Source organism: Toxotes jaculatrix, chromosome 15, assembly GCF_017976425.1.
Source record: "Toxotes jaculatrix isolate fToxJac2 chromosome 15, fToxJac2.pri, whole genome shotgun sequence".
Classification (NCBI taxonomy): Eukaryota; Metazoa; Chordata; class Actinopteri; family Toxotidae; genus Toxotes; species Toxotes jaculatrix.
The window spans coordinates 13431564-13452516 of record NC_054408.1 but is presented as its reverse complement, the minus strand read 5'-3'; the positions used below and the strand labels follow the sequence as shown (position 1 = coordinate 13452516).

Sequence of the window (20953 nt, the reverse complement as noted above, 5' to 3'; positions counted from 1 at the left end):
CAAGGAAACTATCACCTCTTCTTTCACTGGTTAATTCAACAAAGCGAACCTCCTCGGGAACGCCCCCGCTCACATCGCAACCAATCAGGAGTGCGCACTGCTTTCCCACATTCCCACTGACGTCATGCACGCTTGCATAGCCTGGGACTGTGCTTGTGGAAGCAGGGAGCAGCGGAGGGGTCGTATTCTTCTTCTCCTCGATTATGGGGGCGAGTTTCACTCTTTCACATGCATGGGAGTAAACGACTGGACTTTACCGATGAAGTTACATGTTCTAATGTGCATCCGAGCCGCGGGTCAGCCAGCGCAACAACAGTCCTCCTAAGGTATTTAACTGCTCTTTTCCGCTCCTTCACTAACTGCAGAGTAACTGGGGATAACGTAGGGGATAATGAAAGCGTCTGTGCGCAAGACTGCTACTTGAACTCAGAAAGTCTTGAATGCACTGCGAAAAGAGAGTGGTTGCTTTGTTGTACGTCTGTGGCACAAGCTTCACTGCCACGAGCTTCTTTTGGCTTCTTCACAGCAGGGGAGAATCTAATAGTACGTTTATCTTGTTCTTGTGACCGATTTCATCGCCAACGACGCACACCTTTGAGGGACCTTCACGCGCTGTCTTCGATCTAACGCCTAACCGTTGGGATGAAAACTTAGCCGGCCAACGTACAGCAGAACTGTTTCGGCGTTAGTTTCCCAGTGCAATAAATAAATAAATAAATACACGCCGAAAAACCCACCTTTCTCTCACATTGCCCTTGTAAGCGTGTTGCTAAGTGGTGAAGGAAAAGGCAGGTGAGCTTAGAGTGTGGGAATCTCTGGAATGCGAGGTCGCGGAGGGGCGGAGATCCACACTGTTCGCCCGCAAGATAAACTTACCTTTACCCTCACGTTTACTCGCTACACTCAAACTACGCCATATTTAATTGCACTAATCTGCATTTCAAGCAGAAGCATTTCTTTTTTATCGCGGACCATGACAGAACGTACCTCTTTAGCAGAAGATGGACTCACCTTTACTGCCTGAAAGGCTGTCAAAGAGATAGTCAAATTACCTGACCTAATGCATATAAAGTGCAGCATTCCTTTAGTCCGGTTGATTAGGCTGCTAGTTCCAGTCACTTGGTGTTTATACCATTAGACAATGCACATGTCCATTATCATGTCCCACTTTGGTTTTTCAAAAAGCAGTCATTTGAAATGCACAGGGGCAAATGTGTTCCTCATAAAACATAAATCCCTTTGCTTAGTCATCAGGTCACGTTTCTTATAACCCAGTGCTTGTTTGTATAAACTGTCACTAAAATCCCAGTATGAGAAATGCCTTTACAAGGGGAATTTAGAATTTTCCGTTTAACTTAAATCCCACTCTGTCATGCTGAAGTGTGGTTAAGGCCGAGGCAATGCAAACAGTGAAGAAGTGGTTATTAATTTTGTTATGATGGATCTTCACCAAAGGTCAAGTCTCACACTCCTGTTATCACATGAACGATGATGGAAGCTGTGTCTTTCTTTCCATGTGGGCACAGAAGGGCTATCTGCCTTCATCACTGATGTGACCACGTTGCAAGTTAATTTTATTTCAGCCAATTAACAGTGGAACTGCATATGGCAAATGAGATCATATATGAACTCTCTCACACACTCTCCATCTGACACACACACACACACACACATGCACACACACCCAAGAGGAATCTCTAGGTTACTCCCCTCGTGATTCACATTACCGCACAAGACACACACTGCTACACAGCTGACAACCATTGAGGGTGGTTTACTGTGGAATTGAAACAACAGCGGGATGTTGGTTTGAACCATCAAACTCCCCCTCTGTTTTTGTTTTTTTGTTTATTTTTTGTTTTAGTAGTTTCTGCGTGCACTTTAAGCAGTGACTGTGTTTGGCACAAGGAGAGAGGTTTTAGCAGGCCAGACATGCAGCCAACTAGTTGTCAGTTTCATTTCTCCTGCTCCTTGTGTATCATTCTTACTGTTCAAGATAGAGATGCATGTGTGTGAAACTTTTTTGGCTGAAACTATTTTTGCAAGTCCTGGTAAATATTAAAAAAAAAAGAACTATTGTTTCGATGAAAAACAATTTGTGCCACAGTAGACAAAAACAACCATGCCTGTAAAATAGCTTTTGTGTCTTGGTGTGATTGTTTGACCCAGGGTTCGTGGTGAGTACTTTTTAAATGTTGACAGTTGAATAGCTTAGCACCCTTTGGCGGGCCCCTCTTCCTTGTATTTTTTTTCACTCCCAAATTCTGGCCCTACATCCAGGCTTAATCCCTCACCCTTATGTTACATGTCAGATTTACTTTTTTCTGCTATGATCAAAAACTGCCCCCCCTCCTTTTTTTTGAGAAAGGAAAAGAATTTCCAGTCTTCGCCTCAGAGTTTGGTTGTTTGGTTATTTGCCTTGTGTCTGTGCATATGTGTGTATATTTTTTAGTGTAGCATCCCTTGTGCACAGTTCAGTCAGTCAAGCGCTCTTAAAAGTTGAGCTTTTACTGAGTGGCAGTCAGCTTTTTGTATTTCATGTACTTCGTTACCAACCCTTGACTGTGTCTTTTATGATATTACTGTATTTATAAAATAACTGCAGAAGTTAAAGGCATCGGCAGACAGAGGCACTGATGTACTGTTCACACTTATAGTTTTGACTGACTGTGCATATTTACATTTGACTAAAAAATGTAATGGGCAGTTTTCAGAGTACCCATTATGATGCAGATTTGTTCAGAAGCTTGAGATTCATATAGATATTTATTCAATAGATAGGGATTTTTTCGGTCTGGGAAGTTCTCTTGGCTACTATGGGATGGTAATAAGAGTTCATAGTAGCAATCAACCAAAGAAAAGCTTTTATTCGTCCTTTGCCATGGAAATTTTTTTATTCATCAAAACCACCTCGCATAGCTTCTTTCCATCCCACATTTGGATGGTGTGGTCTAAAGAGACTTGCTCTTACTCTCCTGCATCCCTTGAGAACAAACCACAGGTAATAAAGTAGGGAATTTCCACTGTGAACTTTCTATCTATCTTTGTTATATCACTCTAGAGACTTTCAAAATAAAACGAGGAGCAGACCAATTATTACATTTTTTTAATTAAAAATAAATTATTAATTCTTAATATCTAAAAATATATTGTGAAGATTCAAGTAATAATATGCAGGATTTCAGACTTGACTTTTAATCATAAATTTTCAGCATAACTAATTCCTAAATTAGGCATGTTTTCCTGTTATATGTACTTTAACTATAGTTAAATCAAACTAATTAAAGAACTATACTTCATGTACAGAGTGTATTCAGCCTTGCAGTTGCTTGCGTGAATAAGCCTTGACTTGTGCGGCTGCTGGTTGATTGTTGATCTAACTGGATATTTAAATAGATTCCTGAAAGAGCCCCAGATTTCATGCTTTGGTTGGATCCCAGACAGCTAAAGATAATACAGAACACAAAGCATGTCAGCGCTTTTAGAGATTAGGTGCACAATAGATTTTTGTCCCGTAAAATAGCCCTCCACAGACCCAACATGCTGAGTCTGAAAGACAGCCCCTCATCAGTGTCTGCTATGTGGACAGCAGCAGTGGTGGAGGGACAGAGCTTTTGCCCCCATGCGGCCTTACCACTGAAGTCTTCCTGCAAGTTCGTTGCTAAAACAGTCCCATCAATCTAAGCCTATCTGGCTGCAGAATTACTTCAACAGGGCACATAATACCTTGTTGAATATTTCAAAGTGCTACTCACATTATCACCTCACGTGAAAGCTCTTTCTTTACTGATGGTAAAAGTAGGAGTGGTATCAGAGTCCATCCCAGTGGAGTGCATGACATAATAAATAAGCACCCCTGAAAACACTACTGTGAAGCTCTACAGTCATATAAACATGTCACGACCTAGAGTGACACTTGATGTTGAATGGGGAATCTTTGAGCCCGATGCCATACTTGTAAATAACTAAACAATTTTTATACACAAGGCTTTTGTTTGGAACAAGTGCACTATTAAATGTTTCAAGGGCAGCAACTAGTTATTATTTCCATTTTTTTATTTATATGTCAATTAGTTTTTGTTAAATTGATTAGTCTGTGAAATTTCAGATCGTTTAAAAATGGCCAGCTTAAAATTAAATGTTCTGATCAGCTGTCTTCACATTCAATGATCTTCATTTACATACAGAGAACGAGCAACCTCTCCCAGTAAACAAAGTGGAATGACCAAACGTTTGGCATTTTCAGTTTGATAAATGACTCGGACAATTAGTTCTCTCTCAAACAGATCTGATTAATTTTCGGTCAGTTCACTAATTTCTTAATTGAACTGTTGTTTCAGCTCATGAGTTAAATGTAAATGTAGGTTCTGAGCTCCTTGGTGTAGACTTTTTAAAAGCTCAAATTGCTTGTTTGTGGGATCAGGTGTCACCCTGAAGCGGTATGTGAGTGCACTTGGTGGCTGGATTTAGTCAGAAGGTGAAGGCATCACCCCAATGTCAGGTTACATTCTAGTCACCATGACGGTTATGCCTGTTCCCAGACAACAACTGGAAACAATCTGTGGGATTTTTCTGCCTCACCTGTTTCTGTAAAAGTCTGCTAAGAAGCAGAGGATTCACTTCTTAAATGTCAAGGCATTTAAAAGACTGCAACAAAGTAAAATTACCTCTGAAAAGGGGAGTTGTTGACATTGGAAATGAACAAATACAGTTCAAGCACATGGCATTTAAAATGACATTTTATAGATCCTAAGATTTGCATTTGGTTGTGGAGTTGTGAGGCAGATGTGAGCTGTGATATCAAAGCTTATACTGTATCTCTTCTTTCTCTGTCAGAGTAACTTCATATAGTGACAACATCAAAGCTGACAAACCTGCAGCCTTAAGGCAATGGTACACAGTTTCATAAAACTTAAACCAAGAAGACGCTGCTCTTGTAAGTTTTCTTCATTCTGTAGCACAAAGCTTAGTTAGGAGATCTGTTCCAAGAAGGCAAAGCATATCCCAGAATTTCCAGCAGTTTTTTGGTAAGGTCTGAAGTGTTGATATTTGGCTTAAGAGTGACTGTAGCTGTTATGCTACCACCTTACAGACCCATGAAACCTGTTGTTAAAGAGCTTGTTCTCGTCTCAGGAAGAACTGTTTTTTCTGGCATCTGAAGTGCAATCTCCCCTGCATGCATCAGTAACCCTTAACAATGCTAAGCCCTCTTATTTTTGGATGGACATTCATTCCCAGGTGCTCACACCTCATTTAAGCTTTCTAGTTGTAGCTGAAATAAACCGAGAGACATTGAAAGAAACATTACTCACACAGTTTCATGGTTACCAGGATAAGAAATTGCATATTGATATGACATACATCATATATAAAAAAACAAGATCCGCTGAAGTATCTCTGAGGGATATGATGAACGCAATGGCTCTCACAGTTGTAGTCTGTTTCACCCTAAGGATATAAATTCTAGAAAATACCTCAAATAAAACTATATGTACCTCTGCAGAGCTGCAAAGTCATACACCCCCTCCATGAATCATTACAGAGTACAACTAAGGCGGAATTTATTTTACTAACTTGTGGGGTGTGATTTATTTTTTCAATTAAATCCGCTTTGATAAATTATCCATATGGTGCCATCTAACAGAAACCCTACATTCCCCTCAGTACGCAGTGACATTGTAGTCAGAGACATTTGCCTTTTTGTCAGTTTGTGTTTGATTAAGTCCCAGGAATTTCTGTTGAACTGTGCCAATAAATTAAAAAAAAAAAGTTTGGCCTTCAAATACAATATATACTCACCTGAACTAAATCATTGTTTTAAAAGGCCAGCTGGTGCTGGTTGGCTGAACTGACATTTACTTAAGTAACTAAATTCCTTCTGTCTCGCTGCATCATGGTTCATTGCACGTCAGTGTACTGACACAGGAATGTCAGGATCTTAGTTTCTTTTCATTTCAATTTGGAGCCATATGAACTCACTTTAACTGACTTTGTTTAAAAATCCTACAGTTAATGATCACCTTCTTTCATTCAAAATAACAGTTTTTGGCAATTCGACCAGTTTTGCCTAACTTTACTTAAGCACTCTGTAAAATGGCGCAGGCAGTAGTCACTGGAATATGCAAGCCATTTTTTTACTAAGATGTGTATTTTAATTCTGTCCTCACTTATGGTTTACCACTGACTCTCATTTTAGTAGCTTTAATAACATGCACATCAGGTGTAAGATTCATTTCATCCAAAGACGCTGCCCCATTCACGCTCACTTGGCGCATACACCTAAAAGATGCCACAGGGTTACACGACTGAGTTCCTGTTGGCTCCCTGAACGCAAGAAAGGCGTAAAATACTTAATCGTGCAGCTCTTCTAAACTTTCCGAATGTTATTGGACCGAATACATTATAAAAATGTATTCACCATTTTAGAGTGGCTCCTTTTCCGTCAGTGTGCGTCACATAATGAACATGGAAATTACAATGTCCCATGCAGCCTCTACGCCAAAATTGCTCCACAGCCTGGCTCTGTCCCTGGGGGCTTGAGTTCAGCAGTAACATGTTAGCTTTTGATTGTGCCCTGTAAAGGAAGGTTCACAATAACAATAAAAGCTCTTTATTTTTACTCCCATTGCCTCTTTTTCTGTCATTCACAGTGACCTGCATGAAACATCTCACATTTTTACTACACACCATGGGGTAATTGCAAAATAATCAATGTTCAGAACAAATCTGTTCATCCTTTATATATTTACAGTGGTGGCTTCATTCTTCTTTTCCAAGAGAAAACAAATTGTAATGTGTTAATGCAGAGCTCAGATGAAGCTGACACTAGGCCACCTGCTGAAGGGTGGTTCAGTCTGAGGTGTACTGATGTATAGATTAGGTTTTCTCCTAGGACTTTCAGAGATCACTTTCCAACCAAAACTAGACAAGGCTGAAAGACTGGTAAATACAGTTCAGTCAGCTTAACTACTTAAAAATGGCGGTCAGGTAGTATGAGGTATCCTCAGATGAAGTGACTTACGGTGCACACCAGGCCTTACAGTTAAACTTTCCAGCTTTCGCCTGCTTTAGAGAAATTGCAGAACAAAAGTAAGAATGTTTGCCAGAGAATGCTATAAATGTTGCATGTTTTCTACTTTTGAGTGTAAGTTAATGAGTAATTACAGACACCTTTACTATTATCATGTTGCAATAAATCAGTACAGGTACTCCTAAGACTGATTTTTTTAAAAATGTATGTCATCCCCAAGGGGTATTGAAATTGGACTTATTAATAAATACTATAACTTCTTAATGATCTGGCTTGTTTTGTTCATGACTGCTTCAGGGCATCACAGTGTTTCTGTCTAAAACTCCGTTGGTGCAGTTATCAGTAGCAGCACCCAAATTTTAATGGTTAGCAGCATGCTGTTCCTTGACCCCTGTCTATCCACTCCTATGCACAGAGCACTGAGTAGGCAGTGCCAATGCAAATCAGCCATCAGGAAGTACATGTCTGGGCCTCTGCATATCCATCTCTTTCTTTAAACTGGTTTTATAATACTAATACTGCACAGGAACAAGAGTTTTCTTTCCTGTGTTTTGTTTTTCCAAATTTCCCAAAGTTGAGAAGTCAGTGTCACTGCACAAGGGACTTCAGTCTTTCAATCTCAATATGTTATTCTTCTTGTCTCAACTAAATTGTTCAGTACACTAAAAAACTTTTTAAGCACAGCTTGATGCCAAAAGACTACCTCTTATTTGTACAGCTGTAGAGCCTGGATTTTGTTAATCTTAATGAAAGGTTGGAGTAGCCTTGTGTCAATATAAACTGATAATCTTTACATCCTAAAGCTCTTAAGATTTACAGAGAATGGCACTGGTCACTGTCAAAGATGTGTTTTCCAGCCCATTCACAACATTCGTAATTGAACTGAACATATAAATCTAGGGGGATAAAAACTATTTAGATTGCCTAGATTGTCGTGTTTGGTTCCTAGAGTTCATATCAGTTCACCATCAGTTCACCATCATCAACCCTAGTGGATAGGACAGTCAGTCTGTTATCAGTTACTTTTCATACATGGTCGCATGCTTACAAACACAACAGCTACAAGGATTGCCGCTTATGCTTTTCAGTCCGACAGCAGATATTTGGTTTTGATTTACAAGAAATGTTGGACAAGCAGCATGCTGACAGGAATGCTAGAGGGACGGATGAGTTGGTGTTGTGAAATCATAGCATGTTTTTTTTTTTTTTTTTTTTACAGCTATGATTGGTTCAGACAGAAATCAATTCAGCATCTAATGCTGTTCTGTTAGATTGTGTTGTGGCGTCAAGGTGTTTGTGATTTTGACTAACTTTTGGTCTTATGGAAGAAAGAAATACTTTGGTATAAACCTGCTTTTTGTAAGTGGATCACTTTTTGGGGGAGGTGAAAAGATATAACCGAGTGAGCCCCCTGTCTACATGAGAAGACAACTAGACATGGACAAAACTGTGATCATATTAATAATCTTGACAATTCTCATGAATATGTCAGAGCGAGGTGTATGTATGACGCCTTCATTCCTTTGTCTCCCAATTCATCACAACAAACCTACAAAATTGTCCTTTTTATGAAGAAGCAGTCAGCTAAGTTAGACTTATACAATTCATAGCTATGTGATTGATTAGGTTTCTGGGGATAGTTCATCTCCTGCTGTAATCAGTCTCAATGAAAAGTGCTGAGTGAACTCAGTTATTCACCTGAGAGACAGCTTCCATTGTGGGATTCAGGACACGGCCAATAGCTGGACACTTGTTATGCTAATTTTCCTTTTCAAATTTTGTCATTTGGATGATCTTGCTATTTCTGTCAGAGCTGTGTCTCAGAATCCTGCATGACATAAAATTTAAGCATGATCATTCGATAACCATCTGATATTCTCAGCAGTAAGAAAATGACTGACACAGCAAATGGAGTGTGGAGTGTTGATAAAACTAGCAGCATTGATTAAACACATTTTTAACTGAACTGTTAGATAATGAACATCCCCAGCCATGATCATGTTCTTTTTATTCAACGTTGACAGTCAGCTTAGTGCATGAAAGCCTCTATTACGTTTGTCTTGTGTTGCATCTGTCGCACAAGGAGTGAGTTTTTGTATTGACTTCTCAGGAGATATGCACAGTGTTACATTATAATTCCTTCTTGGGAGGCCTTGCTGCTGTAGTTGTTGTGTTTGCATTGTAACTGTACGCAGGAAGGCATTAGGGTGTTAAATGTACTCGTCTAACAATGTGTGACGGGATGAAGCGCGTCTGTCTCGCACAAACCCTGATTCTATTTAAGGGATTTACATCCAATCAAAATAATTTATGTCCCATTCTGTCACAACATATTACTGGTGGTGACATGTTGGAAACAGCTGATGAACTTGCAGTTGCAGCCTCTCTGCTCCCCATTAGTTGAGGTATTGTTGTGAGGAAATGATTTTGAGGGTGAATGATCACTGTGGAGAGTGGTTCTCGGAAAGTTAGCCTTGTGTTTTTATTGCTGCACAATGCAAACACAGATTATTTGGTCTGCAGTCATCTTCCCCATGCCCTCTTTGAGTAAACATATCTGGCTAGATAAAGTTCAGCTCAGTGAGTTTGGATGTGGTGTCTGTGCAGGTTTGTGTGCTGCGTATGACTGTGTTTCCTGTCTTTACTCAGAGGCCAGCCCTGCCCTGTGGATATGCATGCTGAGATAGGCCTCAGGTTATTGCAACATTTGCCAGGGTGAAGGCCTGAGGTAAGCATGGGTGCAGCTTCTGAATGATTTCTTTTCATGTCCACTTTGTTGAGAATGTGGACGGGATGCTGCCGGACCATTGTCTTCACTCCTCGTAGCCTCATACATCTCACCTTGTTTAATCTTATATCAACCAAAGAACAGGTATGTGTCTGTTTAAAGGAGGTTACATCATTCTCTGCTTATTCAGGGTAATGATTGATGGAGTGATTGTGTGCATTTACGGCTGTTTTTGCTTTGAAAAGGAGACATTCCTTTTCTGTTGGGTGTGTCAATATGAGCAAAGCATTTTCAGCTGTTGAGAGCAGCATAAATTCAAACATCTAGGGATCTAAAAATAACTTTTTGTGTTTTTCTTCTGGGAAGTCCATCGTGTGGGACACTTACAGAGAATTTGTCATCCCTCTTAAAAGTATTTTCCATGTATGGCAAGAAGTTACAGTATGTTATACTTGAGAGAAGTCTACAGCCAGGGGTTAAGGTTAATCGTTGACATGCACTCTCTATAGGATAGTATATCGGTACTACCCACATTCAGAAATCAGCTCACAACTATTACTTTGTCAGGGCCTCAGCCAGCACTTCCTAACCACGTGTTTAGCCCAATAGTGTGTGCAGAAGGGGGATTCAGAAATTGTTTCAGAATTCAGTGACTTGCTATAAAACATTTGCTTTGCAGTCAGACTATAAAACATAATATTGTGAAGTGATGCAAAAAATGTTTTTCTACCTCTGTTGATTTATTGAGGCTGACATATGTTATTGTTTGTCCTGGTGAATTGTGATAAATTATACTGGACCATGTTAGTTTTATTGAGAGAAGTCAATACCGTGTTTGAAAGAAGCAATTAAGCATCTTGAGTCTTTGGGGACGTTGTTGTAGCTGCTGAGAGATTAGTAATGGGACTATTTGTCACCTTACAGAGCTTTCACATGCTACGTAATGCTGCTGGTTCACTGAAGATATGTTATAAGCAATCATGTGCCACAGGGGCCTGCGGACATTTGGGTTTTCATCAAAAATACTCAAGATGATTTCACTGATCGGCCCTTTGTGAATATTGAATCCGTTGTAGATATATAGTACTGTAGAAATGTTTTAGACAATTGTAAAATAATGCTGTAAAGTGAGGATGCTTTAATAATGCCATGAATAGTTTTTATTTATCAGTTATCTTCATAGAAAGAGCAGTAAACAAACAAACAAAAGCATCAAATCAACATTTGATGTGACCACTCTTTGCCTTTACAACAGCACCAACTCTCAAAGGTACAGTTTTCAAGGTACTTGGCAGGACGGCTTTTCCAGGCCTCTTGGAGAACTTGTTCTCCTGTGGATCTAGGCTGTCTGAGTGTCTTCTCTCTCTTCATGTGATGCCAGACTGATTCAGTGATGTTTAGATTGGGGCTCCATGGGGGTCATGCCATCTGTTGCAGGACTCATTGTTCCTCTTGTCACTGAAGTTGGTTCCTCAGGGTTCAAGGCAAACTTTTCCACAGGTGACACTGGTGATACCACTTTCTTACTTAGTCACACCAACACACAATTTGGTTGCACCACATTGCCAACAATACATACACAGCACAGCCTTTCCCTCATACCGCAACCACAGGTACTGCCTTAGCCATTGTGTTTGAAAGTAGTACTTTTTCTTCTTCACTGGCTCAGTAAGTCTCTTCCTGCCTCTCCCTGCAGCCTGCACTCTCAGCCTCCTTCCTTTCCCTCCTCATTTTGTTTTTTAAAGTAATCAGCTATAGACTGCCTCATCTTTGGAACACTGTAGCCGCTAAATGGATTGTTTCATGATCAGTGTGCATGTGATGAAAGTGCAGGCAGGGAGACACCGACTGAGCCAGTGAAGAAGAAAAAGTACTACTTTCAGCCACAATGGCTAACACAGTACCTGTGTCAGAGGGGCACGCTGTCCTGCACCCAAACAGCCTAATGATCATCATGCACTTGACTGGGACCATGAAAAAAGCTTTGTTAATAATAGAACAACACCATTTTTGGTGTTGTTCTTTATTACTCTATGTTTGGGGTCCTTGTCATGCTGTAGAATGATTTTGGGACAGATCAGATGCCTCCCTGGTTAAGTGATGAATAAGAATCTAAACATCTAAAAGGTCCTTTTCACAGTGCTCTATATATCAAGCACATACTTTGACAACTTCATGTTTGTTTCAGACATCCTAAGGGTGGATGAGCTGGTGGCACAGAGGTTTGATGGGATGCTAGGCTTGATACACTGTAAAATATTTATTAGATCACCTTACACAGCATAGTTCTTACATGTAGATATTTTGTGATATCCGTGGATATCCGATCGATATCGTGGATTGCCAAGTTTGGTTCCATTTACAGAATTCAGCTTGAGTTTTAAGAAAATAGTTATCTTTAATAGTTATCTTTAAATGTTTTTCTGTTTAAAAAGAGGTTCTGTAGATAAGAGAGATGTAGCCTGTTGTAGGGTTACCTTAAGCAGTTCTCAGCATTGTTTGTTCTGATTTCCAAGCCGGAGCAATCAGCATTTCAACGGCTGCTTCTCCAATACTCCTTGGCAGGGACATTCTGGCTAATATATAATTATTTCGCAGCTCATCTCCATTTGTCTGTGTTGAATAACTGTGACCTGGTGTCACTCAGCCTCCTGAAGACAAACCTTCCTCCCGCTGACTGACAGACAATGGGTCTTTTGACTTAATGGAACACTGCGTTCAGGTGATGGCAGTTGATCTCCTCTTGAGAGAAATTAAGGAATATGTCAGTCAGCACATTTACGTGCACTTAAGCCGTCTGTTTTCCGTCAGATTTCTGCAGTAGCATTTGATGTCATGTAAGCAATAAGGGATTCAGATAAAACTGTTTAAATATAACTTTCTTTGCTGGAGAAATCTGGTCTCTCAATCATATATGTGTTTAGAGATTTCCAACTGGGTTTTTATAAGAGCTCATGAAATGACTGCATGACAAACTTGTCAGATAGGTAGCATCATGCTGCAGTGCAGAGACATGAAAGAAGAAATGAAATAATCAAATGGAAAGTTAGACTAAAACAGAAACTGAAATAAATTAGTCTAAATTAAGTTAAAGTTTAACTGTTTGACTGCAGGCTCTTTGTAAATTCAGATACAGGAACACAGTAAAGAAAACTCTGTGCTGTTCAGGCTTCAGAATGATAAATTACTTACACTGGTCAGCCACAACATTAAAACCAGTAATCTGTTTTAATGTTGTAGGCCTTATAACAAACGTTCATACTGACCAGCTGCTTGTAAACACAGGCATTACATCATGTTATTGGAGAGCATGTAAACATATATTCTTGTTCCCTGCTTTAACCCAATTTCCCTCAATAACCTGGTTCCCAGTGTGTATGTAAACATAGCCTGGATTGCTGCTGATATTAGATGATATTATGCTGCTGCAGTCCTCCTTGGGGAAGGTGACACAAGGCACAGGTGGCTTTCAGATGGATCAGACAACTTATGACTCTATGTCTATTGGTGAAATTGATGCTAGAAAGCAGTGTTTGGACCTGGGACAGTCAACCTGTTTTATCTCTCTTTAGCATGATTCCCTTTAAACCATACTCTTATCTTTCAGATTTTACACCTAAACAGAGCCTTTGAGATTTGTAAACACTGCTGCACAGTCGCTTCCACTTCCTTTTCCTTCCTTGCACCATAAGCCCATTTAGTTCAGGCGCGTCACAGAAAGAGGGGTTGTGTAAGAAGCTTCAAGGAGTGGCCTCGAGTCTGAGGTCAGTAGATCAGTCCACGTGATCCGACGAGTCAGGGTGGGGTCAGACTGAGACTTTTCTTGGCAGACATAGATTATAATACTTTGAAGCGGAGATTTAGCTGTGACTAGAAATAGTATCTTGTAAAAGAGATGTTTATTATTCTCTGAATAGTTAGGAAAACCTGTCACTGAAAAAAAGATTGTTTCAAATAATCAGATTTTGTTATATCACATGGTGCTCTCAGATCTTGTTGTATACATGTGTGTTTGTCTTCTGCTTAGTCAAGAGAAATAACCATAATGGTAATAATTAGACACTGGTTTGCCTCTGTTTAGTTCAAACCAGAATGAGGTCATCTTTACTCTGTGGGAACTACCCAGTATACAATTGTCCCTAGACATTAACTTAATGACGGCCTAGAAAGCTTCGCAGTTTGCGCTCACCTACTTCTCAGCCTTGTGCTTGCTTCTCAAACTGTCCACACCAAAGATTTTTAACTGCCAGAGAGTTCAGTTTTTCCCCTCTCAACATTTAGAGGGAAATGTTGAAGAACCAGTCAGCCGTGTGCTTATAGGACTGTGGTAGGTTTGCAGCGGTATCGTTGTCTCCTATCACTCCTATCTCAAAACTGCAGAGAGCTAAGCAGAGTGAAATCATTCTGGACCAGATATAATGGGGAATTTCAGAGGTAAGCTCAGATACACATCACAATTTTTCATTGCTTAATGGTGCCTTTGATAGGTTTTGCTTTCCTTTTTGTATGTTGTTTTTTCTGTGGCTCTATTTCCTACAGTCTGCTTATGTGCAGTTTCCTAGAGGCAAGTTTAGACTGCAAAGAGATTCATTTGGACTGGTTATTATACACGTCATTTTGGTAATGGCGAGGAATTTTGTTTTTGATAGGAGGCTGTATTGTATCAAATGAAAAAGTAAAGGGTTACAGAAAGGTTAAGTATAACTAGGCCTATATACGTAATCCAGGGTGTTTTAAATGACCATAATCGTGCCTAGTTTACATAGTTGCACACTAACACACACACACTAACGTTGTCCTTCTTATATGAAGATCCTGAGAGAGACGGCAGTAAGAACTGCCTTACTGGGTTGGCAACTTCTGACAGTTTTAAAATTTGTTCTCAGTCAGTCCTGTCTGTGTTTTTCTCTTCTGTGTTTGAAAGGGAGGAGGAGCTCTGTCAAACAGCTTTTCACGTTTCCTATTGCTGCGTTTTCTGTGAATAAAGTGCCATGTCCTTGATTCAAAGCGTGTAGTGGAGGTGGGAGGGAGTCAGGCTGGTATTTTGCAACACTATGAATGAACAGGAAAGGAATTTGGGAGACTGACAGGGGGATAGATGGAATATCCTGTGTGGACTAACATACTTGGTAGTAGTAAAACCTTATCTGTCATTCAACATAAAGCCCGGCACATGGCTCGGTTCAGCTGAGACACCTTGAAATGCTCACACTGCCTTGATGACAGACTCCCAGAATACCTCAGGGTCACGTTTCGCCCAAACAGTCTGGGGGACCTCCCACATACTTCATGCCTGCGCCCCCCCTTTACTGCTCCATCTCTGACCAAAAACCTTTATGTTCTCACAGTATACAGCCAAACCAGCTCACATAAACTGCCTGTCAGCCTGAGCTAAAGAATTCCTTACTCGTGTGAGCTGGTGAGTGCATTTACATGACAGTATATGACCCTTTAACCTTTAAAATGATGTCTGTCTGCGCTAAATTGACTCACTGAGTAAAGCTACTGTTTATCGGGTCTTCCATTCACCCTCAGGCTGCTATAATGGATGAAGAATACTATAATACTGTAGACACTTTCATGGAGAAGGCAGTAAGTTATAATGCTATCAGCATGGCTATTTTGTAAATTACCATATGGTTATTTCCTGGTGGATTTAGCAGCGATATTCCAACACATATTTACATGTGAAGACGTCGTTACGACATGTGCCATCTTGGCTGCATTTTGTCCGGTTTAGTAAAGTAAATCATGTAGGTCAAAATCTATGTGTAGGAGCCAGGAGGTGGAATGTGTCTTTTTTTTTGTATCTTGGAGACGACAGCAGCAGTGCATCTCTAAGGCAGTAAATGTCATATTAAAATCCCTGTTTCCCCAAAGTCACATGGCTCCTGTGTTATTAGACCCCTTGCTTTTGTCTACTGCTGCAGCCCTGAGCTGTGAGGCAGCAATTGCAGCCTTTAGCTGCCCTGTCTGGCTCAACAGGCTTCCTCTAGTAAATATGGATCCACCTTGAGCAGCATTCCCTCGACACTCTCCCTGTCAACAGCTATAATGAGACCATAACTATTCGTTCTACTTTCTCATTTCAATCCTGGACAGATAGAAAGAGCAAAGGAGACAGCAGCACCTTACCTCTTCCATCAGGCTTTTGACTTGTTTTTTGTTTCCTTTTTTCCACAGGCTGGCTCTCACTGATCTCCTGCAACCTCTCCACTGCATCTAATGCATAAACATATATGGTTTTCACCTATGTGCACACATGCTTGGTATTTAGGGCAGCTTTGACATTGCTTGGATTTGAATTTCAGTTGTTGGCTATTGTTCTGTTTGTGTTGTGTTTTTTTTCTATGTGACTGTACTACATACACAAATCATTATTTAACTCGTGTGTTGTCTCAAAGCCATATGGCATTGATTTGTACAGTCACAGACATGAAACATTGACAGTTTTTTTTCTCTTTGGGCCATATGGCATGTGTGGGTGTGTGTTTGAGTATTGCTGGTGGTGCCGTGTGACCATTGATAGTCACTTCTCAGCATCATTCGCCTGTGTGCATTGGGAAAGGGTTGACTAAGTGTGTATTTAGGAGTGGAGTGTGTCGGCACACACATGCACACAGTCTGGTATGTGTGTACAATATTGTGCGGGTTTTTTTGTTGTTGTTTTTTTTTTTCAGCAGAGTGCCTGTGGTGACCAGATTATGGTTTGCGTGTGTGTGTGTGCGTGTGCGTGTGTATATGTGTGTGTGCGTCCACATAGGAGGAATGCCAGCTCCTGAGCAGAGCTCAGTGACGGAGGAGGGGCTTCTGTTGAACATCCGCGACAGCTCAACTGGCCGCAACATGGAGGCTGACAATACCGCCAACAACATCCTGGCCTCTGTCAAAGAACAGGTAAGGTGTTTATTATATTCATACTGTGCTAAGAGCAATCTGATTCATGTTACATTTCTCATATTATGGCTCTGTTTTTGCTTTTATGTACCATTTATACACAGTCACATTTATAGAACACTAAACTGTCTGCTGACTAACACATTGCACTAATAAGAAATCCACTGGGCCAAATATGTGGACGTTTTTTTCTTTCTGCACTTTTGTGTCACATTTGTATCACGCACCCTATTTTGCAATCATATGACACACCTCTGTGGCACAGAGCATAGGCGGCACCAGGGGTGGGCTTACAAGGCGGGTTTGTGGGGTTTACGCCCCAAATGTTTTCAGCCAAGACCCGTATCTTAACTCAAATCACATGATGAATGCAGAAGTTGCAATACCCTGCATGCCACTGGTCACTGTTCCTTGTGGCAGAGCCCTGCAGGTGTTCGTTCATACGTAACATTACCCACATTGTTCGTTCAGTGGCAGCTGATAATAACCATTTGCTTATTAGCCATTACTTCGAATACTGAGTGGCTGGAATATTTGTTAAAATCTGGATAGAACATTTTTTTTATGTTTGCAATATTGGATTTTTGAATTTTTAATAATATTTATTTTTCTTATTTAATGTATTGTTCCATAGGCACACCACCTGAAGTGTTTCACTAAAGTACTAAAGTAAATACTACTGCTAATGATAATACTAATGATAATATGTGATAATATGTGTTTATAATGCAATATATATTTTAATATATGCATGACCCCAGGCTGATTCAAAGATTTCAGGCCTGGGCCAACTGACGCTAGAACCACTCCTGGCACAGAGACCAATGTAGGAAGTTGTCATTTGTCTGTGTGTGGGATGATGAAAAAGATTTTTGTTGATAGCAGAAGTATGGTCAGAGTGAACTTTGTGGAAAAATTGAAGTAGAATAAGCCTGACTAGGGGTTATTGGTTGTTAAGTGCCTGTGGTCATGGCCTGGCTTGCATCAATGGACAACCAGAAAGATCATGTCCTGCAGGGTTGGTGAGCCTGTGGCGGGACATGCCCTCTGACTCACTCCATCTCTGCCTGTCTTTCTGTGATTCATCCACTCTCCCTTCTGGTACACACACATATACACACTCTCCTTTCCTCTCTGGCTTCACTCCAGTCCTCCATATTCTTCCGGCACAAGGAAAACTGGGCTAGAGAGATTTTGCTCTTTATTAATGATTTTAATTTCTCTCTGTGTCATACCTCCTTTTTCCCTGAGTGACACTTTAGGTGAGCCACAGATTGAAATGCATTAAGTGTGTTCAAATAAGAAATCCCATTGAGGTTTACTGCAGGAAAGTATGTTTTGTTTACTTAAGTGAGGAAGGAAGGAAGGAGGGAGCAAGCACCTGTCGATGTCACTTCCTTCCCTAGAGTATTCCTCAGTGGTTCGTCCGGTTAGAGCAGATATCCATGCAGGCGAGCAGGAAGAGCGAGCACTCTGCCTGAGCTGTTGCTTTTAGAGTGACTCGCTGGAGACATGCCTCAGAGGGGATTCCTGCTAAATAGCCGAGACTGTAAAATGATCATTCTCTTCAGTATTTAACAGAGTTGGAAAGGCAAATAAGAGGGTGAGTGAGAGTGAAAATCAGGAGTTCAGAGACTAGGCTAGTGTGAGTGTGTTTTTTCCCTCTGTGCCTTTGCGTAAGGTTTTCCTGTGATTGTTGAGAAGCAGACCTTCGAGGGATCCCGCAGTTGCTGTAAACATGCAAGTCTGCTGTGCTGTAGCAGTAGCTGTGACCACAGTTAGGGCTGGGGCTTAGAATGACTGGGTATTTGGTAAGTGTTTACTCTTTGGCACTGTTATCTTTTATTTTTTATATTTTTCCTACGTTTCCCTTTGCTAAATTCCCTCCCCTTCTCTTGTCTTGTTCGTTCCTTGTCTTCCTCCGTTTTTTCTCTCTTTCTCTTTCCAAACTTCTGTTTCTGTCACTGCTGTAGTTAGACACAGGCTGCACAGGCTTTGCCCAGATGCCCAAACAAGGACAGATTCACCAACATATTATGATTGCGTGCTCCCTGTGTGTTCATCCGCTTGAACTGATGTCCCCAGTCTTTTGCCATTAATTTGAGGATTTGGATCTGCTGCCGTGCAGTTTGTGGTTAATAGTCTTTGCTCTGTGCTTCCTTAATAGTACTGATGCAACATCTGAATGACACATCCACAACAGTTTATTACAGACCCCTGTTAAAGTATTTAAATGTAAGTGTTTTTCTTCCTGCACATTCCATGTAATTCAGAATAAACTTTACAAATTTCTCCTCTTCAGTATTTATTATCTCATCAAAATTTAATTTAACTGAAGGGGGTGTTTCGTGGATTACCTAAGACCTTTCATTTTAAGAGTAATTGAAGCAGTGGGAGGCTGTGGCACTCAGCCAGATAGATTGTGTTTTGTGTGGATTCAGCAATCACAATGCTCTTGTGGGTCAAAAATTTTTGTTTTGGATTTGAAAGAAATTGTGCAAGTTGTATGTATATGTATGAAATCAACAGTTCAGAGAATCATCTAGCAAAATCATTTTGGAAGTAGAAACAACACATTGTGCGTGTGTTTTTTTTTTTTTTTTAAATCAAGGAACTAGGGCGGCACAGTGGTACAGTGGTTAGCACTGTCGCCTCACAGCAAGAGGGTTCTAGGTTTGGACCCCAGTCTGTGCTCTTCTGTGTGGAGTTGACATGTTCTCCCTGTGCCTGCGTGGGTTCTCGCCGGGTACTCCGGTTTCCTCCCACAATCCCAAAAACATATACATTAGGTTAATTGGCTACTCTAAATTGCCCCTAGGTGTGAGCGTGTGTGTGAGTGGTGGTCTGTCTTTGTGTGTCGGCCCTGCGATTGACTGGTGACCAGTTCAGGGTGTACCCTGCCTTTTGCCCGTAGTCAGCTGGGATAAGCTCCAGCTCCCCCGCGACCCTGACGGATCAAGCGGTATAGAAGATGAATGAATGAATGAATCAAGGAACTCTTTTTCCCCATGCTTCTCTCTTTTAGGGTTCTAGGTGAAAATATGATTATTTTATACGTGTGTAATATGAATAATATGATACAAGCTGTGAAGTTAATCAATAAAGTCAGAATTTTCTGTGATCTCTAAATTGTTAAGATGTGATTTACAAAGAACACTAAAAGCTTGACAGTGACTGACAAAGGTGACTGTCCTTAAGTACAATATAATGTCCCATATCGAATCACAGTCACACTATTACAGGGAGATATACAAGAACTGACCTTTATCTTGTTAAAAAATAAATAAATAAACAAAAACTCTACAGAATATTTTCAGCATAATTTGGCCCTTAGTGCCAGAAACAGTTGAAGAACTCCTGAAGATTTTGATTTTGAATTTTAGCCCTTTTTCTTCTTGTATCCAGTGTCTTACAAGGAATGCAGGTACAGGTTCAATACTGAAGTGTGTTGATGGCCACATTCAATCAAGTGGCTTTTAACCACCAGGTCATTAGCAGTTTGCAACTATTTAATTAATAAAATGGTTGAGTGCATTTTGACTGAGCCTAGACTGTGTGCATTTATGTGCACATTAAAAAAAGCACCATATCATTGCCTGATTAGGAGAACTCTCTACAGTGGTTGAGTATATTCACTGTGTAGACCCCATGTTTTCAATGTCAAATAGATCCAACATTTTCTTTTCTGTTATTTGAAATACTAAACAAGAGCCAAGGTGGCTGCGGCTCAGGCGGTACAGCGAGTTGACTATTGATCATAGGATTTCGGTACCCGGCTTCTCCTGTCTACCAGCCGAAGTGTCCTTTGGGCAAGACACTGGACCCTGAGTTGTCTCACTTCTTTGTTGTTTTGGTTAAAAGTGTAAAAATGTAAAATAAGCAGAACACATAACAATTTGCAATGAGTTGGAGTGAACAAAGGTCATAGATGGATGTTGACATATGAAATGTAGTAAAAAGTTTAGAATATGTCTGACTGACGACAGTAACATATACACAAGTTTAAATGTGCATAGTGTAGCATGAAATTTTATATAGACTGTAGATGTTGGATTATCCTAGCAGTTGCAACCAGCCCCGTATTCAACAGCCTTTTGAGGACAAGCCAAATCCGACATTGAAACAAGTATACAGGAGGCCCTAGGTTGTCTAGCAAGGAAGCCTGTGGCACCCATTGAGCGGCCATCAGTGAGTGTGAGGTCAGGTCTTTAAAGAGCATTTCATTGATCACCCTGCCCTCATCTTTGCTTCCTACCACATGCCCCCAGAGAGGAATAGCTGCAGGAGTGAGGGGCCCT

At 40.6% G+C, this 20953-nt stretch overlaps 1 protein-coding gene across 4 annotated transcripts in view; it reads left to right on the top strand.

The window, feature by feature from the left end:
• The first annotated feature begins 163 nt into the window (after positions 1–163).
• LOC121194254 (plakophilin-4-like) overlaps positions 164–20953 on the top strand; it is a 75509-nt gene continuing 54719 nt past the window's right edge. Inside the window, exons 1-2 of one of the 4 annotated variants that reach the window (XM_041057007.1) lie at positions 164–326; positions 16522–16655. In XM_041057007.1, the coding sequence (XP_040912941.1) occupies positions 16527–16655 (129 nt within the window). In that variant the 5' untranslated portion in view covers positions 164–326; positions 16522–16526. Of the gene's footprint in view, positions 327–14156; positions 14193–16521; positions 16656–18138; positions 18467–20953 lie in introns of those variants that run through there. The other 3 variants (XM_041057005.1, XM_041057006.1, XM_041057008.1) reach the window with 3 other exon arrangements.